General features: G+C 41.1%; 1 protein-coding gene across 2 annotated transcripts in view; it reads left to right on the forward strand.

Moving 5' to 3' along the window:
- The window catches only part of grhl2b (grainyhead-like transcription factor 2b), a 106,246-nt gene that overhangs the window by 19,368 nt on the left and 69,286 nt on the right, over window positions 1–17,592 (forward strand). For both annotated transcript variants that reach the window (XM_029736177.1, XM_029736179.1), the window contains exons 2-6: window positions 8,197–8,383; window positions 12,840–12,907; window positions 14,396–14,825; window positions 15,561–15,619; window positions 15,743–15,899. In XM_029736177.1, coding sequence (XP_029592037.1) covers window positions 8,197–8,383; window positions 12,840–12,907; window positions 14,396–14,825; window positions 15,561–15,619; window positions 15,743–15,899 — 901 coding nt within the window. The remainder of the gene's footprint in view (window positions 1–8,196; window positions 8,384–12,839; window positions 12,908–14,395; window positions 14,826–15,560; window positions 15,620–15,742; window positions 15,900–17,592) is intronic.

A 17,592-nucleotide genomic window follows, 5' to 3' on the forward strand; every position in this document is an offset into this window, starting at 1 on the left:
CTTCACATGGGATGATTTCACTGAACAACAAAAGACAGGGAATATTGAATGATCCATAACATCTCCCAAAAACGTTTTCAACAGAATGTAAAACGATAGTCTACAAACTAAAGCTTTGGTGGTCTTCCTCTCAGGCTTCCATGTCTTCTCCCTGGACCTCCTCAATGTCCACCTCTTGAACATCAGACTCTGAGGCCTCATCTTCACTGTCACTTTCCAACCTTGTTGAGGATGGCTCGTTGTCAGGCTCAAAAAGCCTCAAATTTGCCCGGATGGCCACCAATTTTTGAACCCTTGTATTGGTCAGCCTGTTGCGTGCTTTGGTGTGTGTGTGTTCCCAAACAAGGACCAGTTGCGCTCTGAGGCGGCTGATGTTGGTGGGATTTGGAGGATGATGGAGGCAACAGGGGAATGAGCCTCAGATCCACAAAGTCCATTCCACCAGGTGGCTGATGAGATATGTTGGCACGAATGCCATATTGCATCTCCATCCCAAAGCCCTTGCTTGGAAGTGTACTTCACCAGACTGCCATATTGCATCTCCTACCCCAAAGCCCTTGCTTGGAAGTGTACTTCGCCAGACTGCCAAGAACCTTGCCCTCATCCAGGTCAAGGTGGTGAGACATGGTAGTGATGACACCATAGGCCCTGTTGATCTCCGCACCAGACAGGATGCTCTTGCCAGCATACTTGGGGTCCAACATGTACCCTGCGGCGTGTATGGGCTTCAGGCAGAAGTCTTCACGCTTTTTGATGTATTTCAGAACTGTAGTTTCCTCTGCTTAGAGCAACAGTGAAGTGGGTAGGGCAGTACAGATTTCTTCTCTTACATCTGCAAGCAGAGTCTGAACATCAGACAGGATGGCATTGTCGCCCTCAATCCATGCAATGGCTACTGCTATAGGTTTCAGGAGTTTCAGGCTGCTTACCGGCTGCTCTCCCAAAATACATAATCCAGGAGGATCCTCTTGATGGGGCTGTCCATATTGGCAGACTGTGATATGGCCATTTCTTGGAGAGACTCCTTCCCCTCCAGGAGACTGTCAAACATGATGACAACACCACCCCAACGGGTGTTGCTGGGCAGCTTCAATGTGGTGCTCTTATTCTTCTCATTTTGCTTGATGAGGTAGATTGCTGCTATAACTTGATGACCCTTCACATACCTAACCATTTCCTTGGCTCTCTTGTAGAGTGTATCCATTGTTTTCAGTGCCATGATGTCCTTGAGGAGCAGATTCAATGCGTGAGCAGCACAGTCAATGGGTGTGATGTGAGGGTAGGACTACTCCACTTTAGACCAAGCAGCCTTCATGTTCGCAGCATTGTCTGTCACCAGTGCAAATACCTTCTGTGGTCCAAGGCCATTGATTACTGCCTTCAGCTCATCTGCAATGTAGAGACCGGTGTGTCTGTTGTCCCTTGTGTCTGTGCTCTTGTAGAATACCGGTTGAGGGGTGGAGATGATGTAGTTAATTATTCCTTGCCCACGAACATTCGACCACCCATCAGAGATGATTACAATACAGTCTGCTTTCTCTATGATTTGCTTGACCTGCACTTGATCTCTGTTGAACTCTGCATCCAGCAAATGAGTAGATAAAGCATGTCTGGTTGGAGGGGTGTATGCTGGGCGAAGAACATTCAGAAATCTCTTCCAGTACACATTGCCTGTGAGCATCAGAGGTGAACCAGTTGCATACACAGCTCGCGCAAGACATTCATCAGCATTTCTCGGACTACGTTCCTCCCTTGAGTCAAAAAAACTTCTGATTCCAGGAGGACCATGAGCTGTTGCTATCGATAAGGTGGCTGATTCATAATTTTCACCTCGAATAGAAGTAAAGGGACTTTTGTCAGAGGTTGCTTGTTGTGAGCACTGAGGGAACTTTATGCACTTGGCCAGATGATTCTGCATCTTTGTTGCATTCTTCACATATGATTTGGCACAGTATTTGCAAATGTACACAGTTTTTCCTTTACATTAGCTGCAGTGAAATGTCTCCACACATCAGATAGTGCCGGTGGCATTTTCCTGTAAAGATTAGATTTTTGGGGGTAAAAAAACCCCAAATACAATTCCATGTACTGATATAGTTAATAGTTAAGGAGTTAGATTAAACAACTCCTTTGTAAGATCAATGTTTTAAAATGAAACATATATGGAAACAGGTGAATTAACACTCCTCAGTTAGCAGGCAAGCTAAACCCCACATGGTAGCAAAAACTAACTAGCAGAAATTGGTAACAAGTTAGAAATTATTTAAACACACTTTGCTGTAGGCTACTATTTACTAGTAAACAAAAAAATTATGTATGTCATATAAAATATATTCACCCCACCCAGTATTGTAATCAAAACGTACCAGAAAGCATGTAGTCCTTGGCTCAGACAGTGTAGTAGTGTGGGCTCAATAGCATCTCATTAGTGTGCAAGATCTTGAGAATCAGCTGTACATGTGATGGAAGAATGCACTGTGAATGCAGAGGGTTACAATTCCATTGAATTGAGGATAGTTTAACTAAAATATGCCACAAGACCGAGAATTGCCTTATGTGTATCCCACAAAAAAGGTTCACTGTTATAAGCTAACTTTTTTTTTTTTTACTTCCATGGAAAATTTCAGGAAAAATTCTGGAAATTTACTGGAAAGATTCCGACCATTTGCAACCCTGACTATATTAGGCCCAGCCTTTGGAACTTTGGTTTTCCTAGATATTGACACTATATTGTGATCACTGCATCCAATGGATCTGGATACTGCTTTCAAGCAAATTTCTGTAGCATTAGTAAATATGTGATCAATACATGTTGATGATTTCCTTCTTGTGCTGTTTGTAACTACCCTGGTAGGTTGACTGATAACCTGAACCAGGTTGCAGGCATTGGTTACAGTTTGAAGCTTTTTCTTGAGTGGGCATCTTGATTAAAGCCAGTCAATATTTATATCACCCAGAAAATATACCTCTCTGTTGATATCACATACATTATCAAGCATTTTGTCACGACTTCCACCGAAGTCGGTCCCTCTCCTTGTTCGTTCGGCGGTCGACGTCACCAGCTTTCTAGCCACCGCCGATCCACTTTTCATTTTCCATTTGTTCTGTCTTTGTCTTATCACACCTGGCTTCACTCAACCAATTACTTGTTTATTATTTAACACTCTGTTCCCCATGTTGTATTTGTGAGTGATTGTTTATTGTTACGTGAATTTTGTCAGGCGCTGCACTTTTGTTTTAGACCGTGTTATTTGCACTAGTATGTGTTGCTGTCATATGTTAATCGGTATTAAAGTGTGCCTGTTTATTATACTGCGCTCTCCTGCACTTGACTTCGCCTCCCATATACACGCCTTTACATTTCACACGTTATCCAGATACTGACTGTTAGAACTTGGTGGTCTATAGCAGCTTCCCACCAGAATGGGCTTTAGGTGAGGCAGATGAACCTGTAGCCAGATTACTTCAACAGTATTTAACATTATCCAGATACTGACTGTTAGCACTTGGTGGTCTATAGCAGCTTCCCACCAGAATGGGCTTTAGGTGAGGCAGATGAACCTGTAGCCATATCACTTCAACAGTATTTAACATGAGATCCTCTCTAATCTTTACAGGAATGTGGTTCTGAATATAAACAGCAACATCTCCACCATTGGCATTTCTATCTTTTCTATAAATGTTATAACCTTGTATTGCTACCACTTTATCATCAAAGGTACTGTCTAAGTGAGTTTCAGAGATAGTCAGAATATGAATGTCATCTGTTACTAGTCAATTATTGATTTCATGAACCTTGTTTCTTAAGCTACATATGTTAGCGTGGGATATTTAGAGCACTTTTCTTCTGGGATGATTACTTGCTTTCATTGCTTTACTGGGAGGTTTAGCAGCAGTAGATGTGCTCATGTTCTTTATGTTAGTGCAGGGTGAGCTGCTCACAGTGGACTTCCTCCTAGGGCACACTGGCTCAGTGCTAACAGTATAACTCTGGTTCATAGGCACATGATTACTGCATACAATAGCTGTAGGATCAGTAGAGTCATTCAGGGCAGTAAGAGAGACATAAATTAGATTACATATATTGTGTCTACTGATGCCCCTGGTGTAATGTACAATTGCTGAAGCATTATGAAAACTCTGCGTCACAATGGTAGGGATTAGCTGAGCTGGGCTTGAGTCATTGATAAGTCATTGTCTCAAAGCAACTTTATATTGCTGTGAAAGGATCCAGGAACCCAAATGATTTGGGTGGATCCCATTCTTATAATACATGTATTGTTTCCAAATGGTATCGAAATTGTCAACAAAAGTTACACCCATTGAGCTGCAGTAATCACGCAGCCAGTTGTGAAGAGAGAGAATCCTGAGAAAGTGTTCAATACCACGATTCAGAGATGGCAGAGGGCCAGATATGATTGGTCTTTTGTTAGTGTTTAACAGAGAGTCAATCAACTCTTTAAAATCCCGTTTCAACTTTTTAGAACTGCCCTTCATAATGTCTTTAAAACCCACATGGACTAGGATAGAATCGATGTCCATGTCCTGGTGTAGTACATTCGGGAGCAGCTTAGTAATGTAATTTACTCGAGCTCCGGGATAGGACATTGTTTTTGCACCAGGAACGGTCACATTTCTTACCATGGAGCTGCCCAGAATTACTGCTGGCGAGAAGGACGAGGAAATCCGCCCACTCCCACGCTTCTCAGGATTCAGAGAACCCTTTATGGATGGGCGAGAGGCAGGATAACTTGAGCCCATTGCTGCTGGCGCCTGTGGCAGGCCTCCGGCAGATGGAGAAGCCCCACTCGATCCAGAGCAGGGACGGAAGGTTGTCAACATCGACTAAGAATTCGTAGTTGTAGGCACTGCGGCCGCAGACACAGCACCCCCAGCAATGAAGGTGCAGGAAGATCAGGCTCCAGGATGGTGAAACTATCCGTTGTTTGTATTCTCTCCGGGCCCCTCGTTGGGAGTGTAGGCTGCTTTGCTGGATGTCGCTGTCTTCGGCTTCCACGGCTCGTGACATGTGACCATCGTTGATTGTCTTGCTCCTCTTGCTGTGCTCCTTCGACTCCGCTATCAGGTGGGTGAGCTCCGGGCAAGTAAACAATTGCCGCATTGGAAGTCTGAGTGATCCGGTTTGTCCCGAAACAGTGGGTGATAGATACAGCTCCTACAGCGCTGGAACTCTGAGTGATCCGGTTTGTCCTGAAACAGATCGTAGTAGATACAGCTCCTACAGCACTGGAACACAGTGGTCTGGTTTGTCCTGTAACAGATCGTAGTAGATACAGCACTGGAACACAGTGGTCTAGTTTGTCCTGAAACAGATCGTAGTAGATACAGCTCCTACAGCACTGGAACACAGTGGTCTGGTTTGTCCTGTAACAGATCGTAGTAGATACAGCTCCTACAGCACTGGAACACAGTGGTCTGGTTTGTCCTGAAACAGATCGTAGTAGATACAGCTCCTACAGCATTGGAACCGTTCATTTACTTCTCCAGACAAAGAGGGCTCCATTGCAAAACTCATCTGGTACCAACATCGTTAGCTTGATGGCTAGCAGCCTAGCATCTCTGTCAAGCCAGCTTAAACCTGTCTGTTAAGTGGGATTCCGGGACAAGAAATAGCAGTCCTTGCTGTTAAAAGCTTATAGCTATTGTCTGTCCTGAAGCTCTCTAACCTGCTGATTAGAGCTATTGTCTGTCCTGAAGTTCTCTAACCTGTTGATTACAGCTATTGTCTGTCCTGAAGCTCTCTAACATGCTGATTAGAGCTATTGTCTGTCCTGAAGCTCTTTAACCTGCTAATTAAAGCTATTGTCTGTCCTGAAGCTCTTTAACCTGCTGATTAGAGCTATTGTCTGTCCTGAAGCTCTCTAACATGCTGATTAGAGCTATTGTCTGTCCTGAAGCTCTTTAACCTGCTAATTAAAGCTATTGTCTATCCTGAAGCTCTTTAACCTGCTGATTAGAGCTGTTCTCTGTCCTGAAGCTCTCTAAACTGCTCCTCTAGACTACCATAAGGACATTCATCATAAACAACCAGAAGAGACACCAGCTGTTGTGATTATAGGCCCTATCTCCTTAGACCCTTTGCTATATAGGGTGTATAAGGGTTAGGGGTTAGGATTGTGTTTGTCTGTATAAGTGTGTATAATATGTGGGTGTGTGCATATGCAGTGTGTGCCAGTGTGTATAATACGTGTGTTTGTGTAAAGTTGAAGTCGAAAGTTTACATGCACCTTAGCCAAATACATTTAAACTCCGTTTTTCACAGTTCCTGACATTTAATCCTATTAAAAATTCCCTGTTTTAGGTCACTTAGGATCACCACTTTATTTCAAGAATGTGAAATGTCAGAATAATAGTAGAGAGAATTATTTATTTCAGCTTTTATTTATTTCACCCCAGTGGGTCAGAAGTTACATATTCTCAATTAGTATTTGGTAGTAGTGCCTTTAAATTGTTTAACTTGGGTCAAGCGTTTTGGGTAGCCTTCCACAAGCTTCCCACAATACGTTGGGGGAATTTTGGCCCATTCCTCCTAACAGAGCTGGTGTAACTGAGTCAGGTTTGTAGGCCTCCTTGCTCGCACACGCTTTTTCAGTTTTGTCCACAGATTTTCTATAGGATTGAGGTCAGAGCTTTGAGATGGCCACTCCAATACCTTGACTTAGTTGTCCTTAAGCCATTTTGCCACAACTTCGGAAGTATGCTTGGGGTCATTGTGCATTTGGAAGACCCATTTGTGACCAAGCTTTAACTTCCTGACTGATGTCTTGAGATGTTGCTTCCATATATCCACATAATTTTCCACCCTCATGATGCCATCGATTATGTGAGTGGACAAGTTCCTCCTGCAGCAAATCACCCCCACAACATGAAGGTGTTCTTCGGCTTGCAAGCATCCCCCTTTTTCCTCCAAACATAACGACGGTCATTATGGCCAAACAGTTCTATTTTTGCTTCATCAGACCAGAGGACATTTCTCCAAAAAGTACAATCTTTGTCCCCATGTGCAGTTGCAAACCGTAGTCTGGCTTTTTTTATGGCGGTTTTGGAGCAGTGGTTCTTCCTTGCTGAGCGGCCTTTCAGGTTATGTCGATATAGGACTCGTTTTACTGTGGATACAGATATTTTTGTACCTGTTTCCTCCAGCATCTTCACAAGGTCCTTTGCTGTTGTTCTGGGATTGATTTGCACTTTTCACACCAACATATGTTCATCTCTAGGAGACAGAACGCGTCTCCTTCCTGAGCCATATGACGGCTGCGTGGTCCCATGGTGTTCATACTTGCGTACCATTGTTTGTACAGATGAACGTGGTACCTTCATGCATTTGGAAATTGCTCCCAAGGATGAACCAGACTTGTGGAGGTCTACAATTTTGTTTCTGAGGTCTTGGCTGATTTCTTTCGATTTTCCTATGATGTCAAGCAAAGAGGCACTGACTTTGAAGTTAGGCCTTGAAATACATCCACAGGTACACCTCCAATTGACTCAAATGATATCAATTAGCCTATCAGAAGCTTCTAAAGCCATGACATCATTTTCTGGAATTTTCCAAGCTATTTAAAGACACAGTCAACTTAGTGTTACGTTCGTCGATGGAAGGATCGGACCAAGGTGCAGCGTGGTAGGCGTAGATTTTAATTTGTTAAATGAACACCGAAACAAAACAAATACAAACGAAAACATAACGTTCAGTAGGGCTACACAGCACAGTACCAAAAACAAGATCCCACAAACTAAGGTGGGAAAAAGGCTGCCTAAATATGATCCCCAATCAGAGACAACGATAGACAGCTGCCTCTGATTGGGAACCATACCTGGCAAACAAAGAAATAGAAAAACTAGAATGCCCACCCAAATCACACCCTGACCTAACCAAATAGAGAAATAAAAAGGCTCTCTAAGGTCAGGGCGTGACAAGTGTATGTCAACTTCTGACCCACTGGAATTGTGATACAGTGAATTATAAGTGAAATAATCTGTCTGTAAACAATAATTGGAAAAATTACTTGTGTCATGCACAAAGTAGATGTCCTAACCGACTTGGCAAAACTATAGTTTGTTAACAAGAAATTTGTGGAGTGGTTGAAAAATGAGTTTTAATGACTCCAACCTAAGTGTAAGTAAACTTCAGATTTCAACTGTATATTAAGAGTGTGTGTTTGTGTCATATCACAGTAAGCGGCTGGTGGTGGTGGTACCCAACGAGACGTCCTTCCAAGGGCGGCGTGCATACACCAGCGAGGACGAAGCATGGCGGTCCTACTTGGAGAACCCTCTGACTGCAGCCACTAAGGCCATGATGAGCATCAATGGAGACGAGGACAGCGCTGCAGCCCTGGGACTGCTCTATGACTATTATAAGGTGAGAAAGTTTCACTACTACTACTACTACTACTATCACTACTACTACTATCACTACTACTACTACTACTACTGCTACTACTACTACTACTACTATCACTAATACTACTGCTACTGTCACTAATACTACTACTACTATCACTACTACTATCACTACTACTACTACTACTATCACTATCACTAATACTACTACTACTACTATCACTCCTACTATCACTACTACTACTACTACTACTACTACTACTACTACTATTATTATCACTAATACTACTACTAATATCACTACTACTACTAATACTACTACGACTATTATTATCACTAATACTACTACTACTATCACTAATACTACTACTATCACTAATACTACTACTACTATCACTACTACTACTACTACTACTACTATCACTACTACTATCACTACTACTACTACTATCACTAATACTACTACTACTACTACTGCTACTATCACTACTACTACTGCTACTATCACTACTACCACTACTACTACTACTACTACTACTACTACTACTACTATCACTACTACTACTACTATCACTACTATCACTACTACTACTACTACTATCACTACTACTACTACTACTATCACTACTACTACTACTACTATCACTACTACTACTACTACTATCACTACTACTATCACTACTATCACTACTACCCGCTCAGCCCAGTCAAAACTGTTCGCTGCTCTGGCACCCCAATGGTGGAACAAGCTCCCTCAAGACGCCAGGACAGCGGAGTCAATCACCACCTTCCGGAGACACCTGAAACCCCACCTCTTTAAGGAATACCTGGGATAGGATAAAGTAATCCTTCTAACCCCCCCCCCAAAAAAAGATTTAGATGCACTATTGTAAAGTGGTTGTTCCACTGGATATCATAAGGTGAATGCACCAATTTGTAAGTCGCTCTGGATAAGAGCGTCTGCTAAATGACTTAAATGTAAATGTACTACTACTACTACTACTATCACTACTACTACTACTATCACTACTACTACTACTACTACTACTACTACTACTACTACTGCTACTATCACTACTACCACTACTACTACTACTACTACTATCACTACTACTACTACTACTACTACTACTACTACTACCACTACCACTACCACTACTACTATCACTAATACTACTATTACTACTATCACAACGACTACTACTACTACTACTACTACTACTACTATCACCACTACTACCAATACTACTATCACTACTACTACTAATACTACGATCACTACTACTACTACTAATATCACTACTACTAATACTACTACTACTACTACCACTACTACTACTACTACTACTACTACTACTACTACTATCACTACTACTACTATCACTACTACTACTATCACTACTACTACTATCACTACCACTACTACTATTACTACTTCTACTACTACTACTACTACTGCTACTCCTACTACTATCACTACTACTACTATCACTACTATCACTACTACTACTACTACCACTACTACTACTACTACTATCGCGATGACTACTACTACTACTACTATCACTACTACTACTACTAATACTACTACTGCTACTACTATCACTACTACTACTATTACTACTACTACTACTACTACTACTACTACTACTACTATCACTACTACTACTATCACTACTACTACTACTATCACTACTACTATCACTAGTACTACTACTACCACTGTCACTGCTACTACTACTACATCTATCCCTACTACTACTACTACTACTATCACTAGTACTACTACTACTATCACTACTACTACTACTACTACTATCACTACTACTACTATCACTACTACAATCACTACTACTACCACTACTACTATTACTGCTACTACTACTACTACTACTATCACTACTACTACTAACACTACTACTACTACTACTATCACTAATACTACCACTACTACTACTACTACTACTACTACTACTACTATCGCGATGACTACTACTACTACTACTATCACTACTACTACTACTAAAACTACTACTGCTACTACTATCACTACTACTACTATTACTACTACTACTACTACTACTACTACTACTACTACTATCACTACTACTACTATCACTACTACTACTACTATCACTACTACTACTACTATCACTAATACTACTACTACTATCACTAGTACTACTACTACCACTGTCACTGCTACTACTACTACATCTATCCCTACTACTATTACTACTACTATCACTAGTACTACTACTACTATCACTACTACTACTACTACTACTACTATCACTACTACTACTATCACTACTACAATCACTACTACTACCACTACTACTATTACTGCTACTACTACTACTACTACTACTACTATCACTACTACTACTAACACTACTATTACAACTATCACTAATACTACCACTACTACTACTACTACTATCACTAGTACTACTACTACTACTATCACTATTACTACTAGTACCACTGTCACTGCTACTACTACTACATATATCCCTACTACTACTACTACTACTACTATCACTAGTACTACTACTACTATCACTAGTAGTACTACTATCACTAGTAGTAGTACTACTACTACTACTACTACTACTATCACTAGTAATAATACTACTATCACTAGTACTACTACTACTATCACTAGTACTACTACTATCACTACTACTACTATCACTAATACTACTACTTTAACTACTACTACTGTCACTACTACTACTATTACTACTATCACTACTACTATCACTACTATCCCTACTACTACTACTACTACTACTACCACTACTACTATCACTACTACCACTACTACTACTACTACTACTACTACTACTACTACTACTACTACTACTAACGCTACTACTATTACTATCACTCCCACTACTACTGCTACTACTACTACTACTGCTACTACTACTACTACTACTAACGCTACTACTACTGCTACTACTACTACTACTACTACTACTACTACTAACGCTACTACTATTACTATCACTCCCACTACTACTACTACTACTAACACTACTACTATTACTATCACTCCCACTACTACTGCTACTGCTACTGCTACTACTACTATCACTACTACTGCTACTACTACTACTACTGCTACTACTACTATCACTACTACTGCTACTACTACTACTATCACTACTACTGCTACTGCTGCTACTTTTGCTACCACTAGTACTGCTACTACTACTAATAACACTACTATTACTATCACTCCCACTGCTACTGATATCATTATTACTACTGCTACCACTAGTACTACTAATATCACTACTACTACTCCTACTACTACTACTTTCACAACTACAACTACTATCACTGTCCCTAGTACCTCTATCAGTACTACCACTATTACTACTACTATCACTATAGCTACTAATATCACTACCACTAGATTTACTATCACTATTATTACTACTACTACTGCTACGTCTGCTACTAATACTGCTACGACTTCTACTACTACTGCTACTACTGCTACTACTGCTACTGCTACTACTACTACTACTGATACTTATTCTACTGCTACTACTACTACTACTACTACTACTTCTACTGCTACTACTGCTACTACTACTACTACTACTACTTATTCTACTGCTACTACTTATTCTACTGCTACTACTTATTCTACTGCTACTTATTCTACTGCTACTACTGCTACTACTACTACTACTTATTCTACTGCTACTACTACTACTACTGCTACTACTTATTCTACTGCTACTACTACTACTACTGCTACTACTTATTCTACTGCTACTACTACTACTACTGCTACTACTTATTCTACTGCTACTACTACTACTACTACTGCTACTACTTATTCTACTGCTACTACTACTACTACTGCTACTACTTATTCTACTGCTACTACTACTACTTCTACTACTACTGCTACTACTTATTCTACTGCTACTACTGCTACTACTACTTCTACTGCTACAACTACTTCTACTGCTACTACTACTTCTACTACTACTACTGCTACTACTTATTCTACTACTACTACTACTGCTGCTACTACTTATTCTACTGCTACTACTGCTACTACATTTAAATTTTAGTCATTTAGCAGACGCTCTTATCCAGAGCGACTTACTGTAGTGAATGCATACATTTCATTTCATGCATTTAAAAAAAAAATTTGTACTGGCCCCCCCGTGGGAATCAAACCCACAACCCTGGCGTTGCAGACACCATGCTGGCATTGCAAACACCATGCTCTACCAACTGAGCCACAGGGTTGAGTTACTGTTACGACTACTACTGCTACTACTGCTACTAATGCTACTGCTACTACTACCGCTACTAATACTACTGCTACTGCTATTTTCACATAATGGAATTTATTTTCTTCTCTATGGATTGAAGAGAGCAGTAACACCTTGTTGGGTGACGTCATTCATCTGGACACATAGTGGATATTCTTTTCTTCTCAGGTCCCTAAAGAAAAGAGATTGTTGCCCATCGCCAAAGTGGTTGAAATTTCAGAGGAGCAGGACAAGAGGTCAGTGCATTTCATAGCCAACATGTAATATCTGTGGAATATATATCTGTGGAATATACCTTTTTTAACATCTTTTATAAGAAAGACAATCTACCATTTTAAGCACATCACTTATAACCCTTGATATACAGTTTAATTTCTGACACCAAAAGCTGAATTTTAGTCATTGTGATTTTGACTGGAAATCACAGAAACGTTTTTTAACCTAAGGGGAAAACTGTATTGATATCACCGTACAGATTGGATATGTGGGTCGTTCCACCAATTCGGTGCCTTTTGAGAAGTGTAACTTGGTGAAATAACATTTTGATTTCACCAAATCTTAACATTCTGTCGTAAATAGCACAAGTTCAATAAGGACTATAGTAAGGCCTATTTTGTGCCAAATAAAGTAACAGGGTTGACGATTTCATCTTAAAACAGCCATGATTCCCCTCGTGACAGGGGAGTCTTGTTGTGTACAACAGGGAGTGACAATTGAATGCAAGCTTCACAAAAAAAATGTTTTATTGCTAAAACATCTGTAGCCTATCTATCTATGTGTTTTGTTTGGCCCGCTCACTTTTCTACCACAAAACATTAAAACATTGCAAAAAAATAGAGATGTTTAATGTTTCTTATGAATTTTTGTTTTTAAAGGAATAGTTTCACCATATTAAAATGAAATTTCAGTTCACGTAAAAGGGTTGACCTGAAAATGAATGACTAATCACATTAAATAAATAATAATGTTCAGAAATGACTTTGTCAAAGCAACAATAGAACGAGGACTTTACAATGATGGTGAAACTGTAACGGCCGTCGTCAGAATTAGACCAAGGTGCAGCAGAGGATGTGTTCATCATTAGAATTTTAATAAAAAAAACAAGAGAACACTACAAAAATGAACAAAAACGACAGCAAACAGTCCTGTTAGGAAAATACTCAAAACAGAAACAATTACCCACAAAACCCAAAGGAAAAACATGCTCCTTATGTGTGACTCCCAATCAGCAACAACGAGCTTCAGCTGTGCCTGATTGGGAGCCACACACACACGGCCCAAAATAAAGAAATACAAAAACATAGAGAAAGGAACATAGAACGCCCACCCAATGTAACACCCTGGCCTAACCAAAATAAAAAACAAAAAAACCCTATCTATGGCCAGGGCGTTACAGAAACTTGAAAAAATCTTCGGATGAAGTGGGTTGAAATCTTCCTAAAAGTGATACAGGGTTGACAGAGGGACATGTCAAAATGCTGAATTTAGGCTTTAGCCTTTATTCATGTAAAAAAATTTGATTTATTGAATTCTCCATGTGGTCTATATTAAGGCCACTTCATTTCATTTAACAGCCTTTTTAAATTAAATAACGTTGCACAATTTCCACTTCAAATATCAAATGGACACAAAATGCACTCTTTGGTGGAATGACCCATGTAATATGTTTCCACTAGTTCTAATGGGTTCCACCTGAATGCTGTTCTTCTCTGATGCTTTTACAGGGGAGCCTCGGGGACCAGCATCAACGGCCAGCAGGGTGACAACATAGAGATGGTGGACAACCGAGTCCAGGTGCTGAAGTCTGTCCCGGTCAACCTGTCCCTCAACACTGACCACCTGGACAAGAGAGTCAACATGTCCCTCAACACTGACCACCTGGACAAGAGGGAGGAGTACGGGGCGGGCACGGGTGACGGACCTGGGGCTATTGCCTTGGTGAAGGCAGAGATGTATGCCCCGGGGTTCATGGGCCCTGGAGTCGGGACGGGGGTGCACTACCGAGTGGAGGGCGAGGAGCAGGGGTCAAGGGTCGTCTATGAACAGATGAGTCCGTATGTGTCCAATGTGTCAACAGTTAGTCACGGAGGATATGTTAAGGAGGACCAGCGTAGCACGCCTGATGACAGCCCGTATGAAGAGGAGAGCGACTTGGTAAGAGGATGTTAGGACTTGTGGGTTAAACATGTAGATTCTTAAGTTATGTTAAAAGCCCAGTGCAGTCAAAAATCTGATATTCCTATTCCACACTGAGGTTGGAATAATACTGTGCAATTGTGAAAATGATGATAATGCCCATTTAGCGTAAGAGCTATTGGAAAAGACTGCCTGAAGTTTCAGCCTGTTTTGGTAGGATGGAGTTTTGACCTGCCTGGTTCCATCACCTGGTGGTAAATTAGTTAATAGACCAATAAGAAAGAGAGTTCCAAACCTCTCTGCCAATAACAGCTAGTTTTCTGTTTCCCCTCCCCAATCAGACTTCTCCCAGACAGTCCTAGCTAAATTCTTGCATGAGAAATTCCTCTTGCTATTTTCGACCATTTTTATTTAAAACATTCACAGTAAGGTAGTTAATTGTTACTCAGCAATGATTTGATATTGAGATAACGGCTGTAATGGACCTTAAAGCTATAACACCACGGGCAAAACTCATTACAATCATATTACAACTTAGAATGATGTGATTGCAACCTGTTTGCCCACTTGGGAAGGATACTTCCCTTTAGCAAATTGTTGATGCTGATGCCCCAATTTTCTATGGAACTGGAAAAGCCAAAATGTCAGTAAATGAACCAAAGTGTTGATCAACTTCCTCTAAATGTACCATAGTTGGTTCCTCTTTCCTTGTCTGACTGACTGCCTGACAAAGTGATGTTTCCCCCCCAACAGAAATACCACACACCCAAGTCTATAGCACAGGAAGAGTTTATCTTCGACCAACAAGTAGTGTAAGTCACTACTCCCAACACATCCACAACATACTGTCAATTAGACAATATACAGCATGTTAGTTGGCTGAGATATCCACCAGTCATATCTACAGACTAATCATGTGTTGTGTCTTCTAACAGGGATACGTTTCAGTACAAGCTGGAAGCCACCAGGTCACTGCGTGTGAAGCAGGGGGAGGGGCCCATGACCTACCTGAACAAGGGCCAGTTCTACGCCGTGACGCTCAGCGAGCTGGGAGCTAACAAACGCCTGAGACATCCAATCAGCAAAGTCAGGGTGAGTTGAAGAACGAGAACGAAGAACGCACATCTTTAGGAGTACTCTGGGAGTTAACTAGCACATCTTTAGGAGTACTCTGGGAGTTAACTAGCACATCTTTAGGAGTACTCTGGGAGTTAACTAGCACATCTTTAGGAGTACTCTGGGAGCTAACTAGCACATCTTTAGGAGTACTCTGGGAGCTAACTAGCACATCTTTAGGAGTACTCTGGGAGTTAACTAGCACATCTTTAGGAGTACTATGGGAGCGAACTAGCACATCTTTAGTACTCTGGGAGCTAACTAGCACATCTTTAGTACTCTGGGAGTTAACTAGCACATCTTTAGGAGTACTCTGGGAGTTAACTAGCACATCTTTACTACTCTGGGAGTTAACTAGCACATCTTTAGCACTCTGGGAGCTAACTAGCACATCTTTAGGAGTACTCTGGGAGTTAACTAGCACATCTTTAGGAGTACTCTGGGAGTTAACTAGCACATCTTTAGGAGTACTCTGGGAGCAAACTAGCACATCTTTAGGAGTACTCTGGGAGTTAACTAGCACATCTTTAGGAGTACTATGGGGGCTAACTAGCACATCTTTAGTACTCTGGGAGCTAACTAGCACATCTTTAGTACTCTGGGAGTTAACTAGCACATCTTTAGGAGTACTCTGGGAGTTAACTAGCACATCTTTAGTACTCTGGGAGTTAACTAGCACATCTTTAGCACTCTGGGAGCTAACTAGCACATCTTTAGGAGTACTCTGGGAGTTAACTAGCACATCTTTAGGAGTACTCTGGGAGTTAACTAGCACATCTTTAGTACTCTGGGAGCTAACTAGCACATCTTTAGGAGTACTCTGGGAGTTAACTAGCACATCTTTAGGAGTACTCTGGGAGTTAACTAGCCCATCTTTAGTACTCTGGGAGCTAACTAGCACATCTTTAGTACTCTGGGAGCTAACTAGCACATCTTTAGGAGTACTCTGGGAGCTAACTAGCACATCTTTAGGAGTACTCTGGGAGTTAACTAGCACATCTTTAGTACTCTGGGAGTTAACTAGCACATCTTTAGGAGTACTCTGGGAGCTAACTAGCACATCTTTAGGAGTACTCTGGGAGTTAACTAGCACATCTTTAGGAGTAATCTGGGAGTTAACTAGCACATCTTTAGTACTCTGGGAGCTAACTAGCACATCTTTAGTACTCTGGGAGTTAACTAGTACATCTTTAGTACTCTGGGAGCTAACTAGCACATCTTTAGGAGTACTCTGGGAGCTAACTAGCACATCTTTAGCACTCTGGGAGCTAACTAGCACATCTTTAGGAGTACTCTGGGAGTTAACTAGCACATCTTTAGGAGTACTCTGGGAGCTAACTAGCACATCTTTAGGAGTACTCTGGGAGTTAACTAGCACATCTTTAGGAGTACTCTGGGAGTTAACTAGCCCATCTTTGGTACTCTGGGAGCTAACTAGCACATCTTTAGTACTCTGGGAGCTAACTAGCACATCTTTAGGAGTACTCTGGGAGCTAACTAGCACATCTTTAGGAGTACTCTGGGAGCTAACTAGCACATCTTTAGGAGTACTCTGGGAGTTAACTAGCACATCTTTAGTACTCTGGGAGTTAACTAGCACATCTTTAGGAGTACTCTGGGAGCTAACTAGCACATCATTAGGAGTACTCTGGGAGTTAACTAGCACATC

The sequence above is a fragment of the Salmo trutta genome, chromosome 36, assembly GCF_901001165.1.
Source record: "Salmo trutta chromosome 36, fSalTru1.1, whole genome shotgun sequence".
In the NCBI taxonomy this organism is placed as follows: Eukaryota; Metazoa; Chordata; class Actinopteri; order Salmoniformes; family Salmonidae; genus Salmo; species Salmo trutta.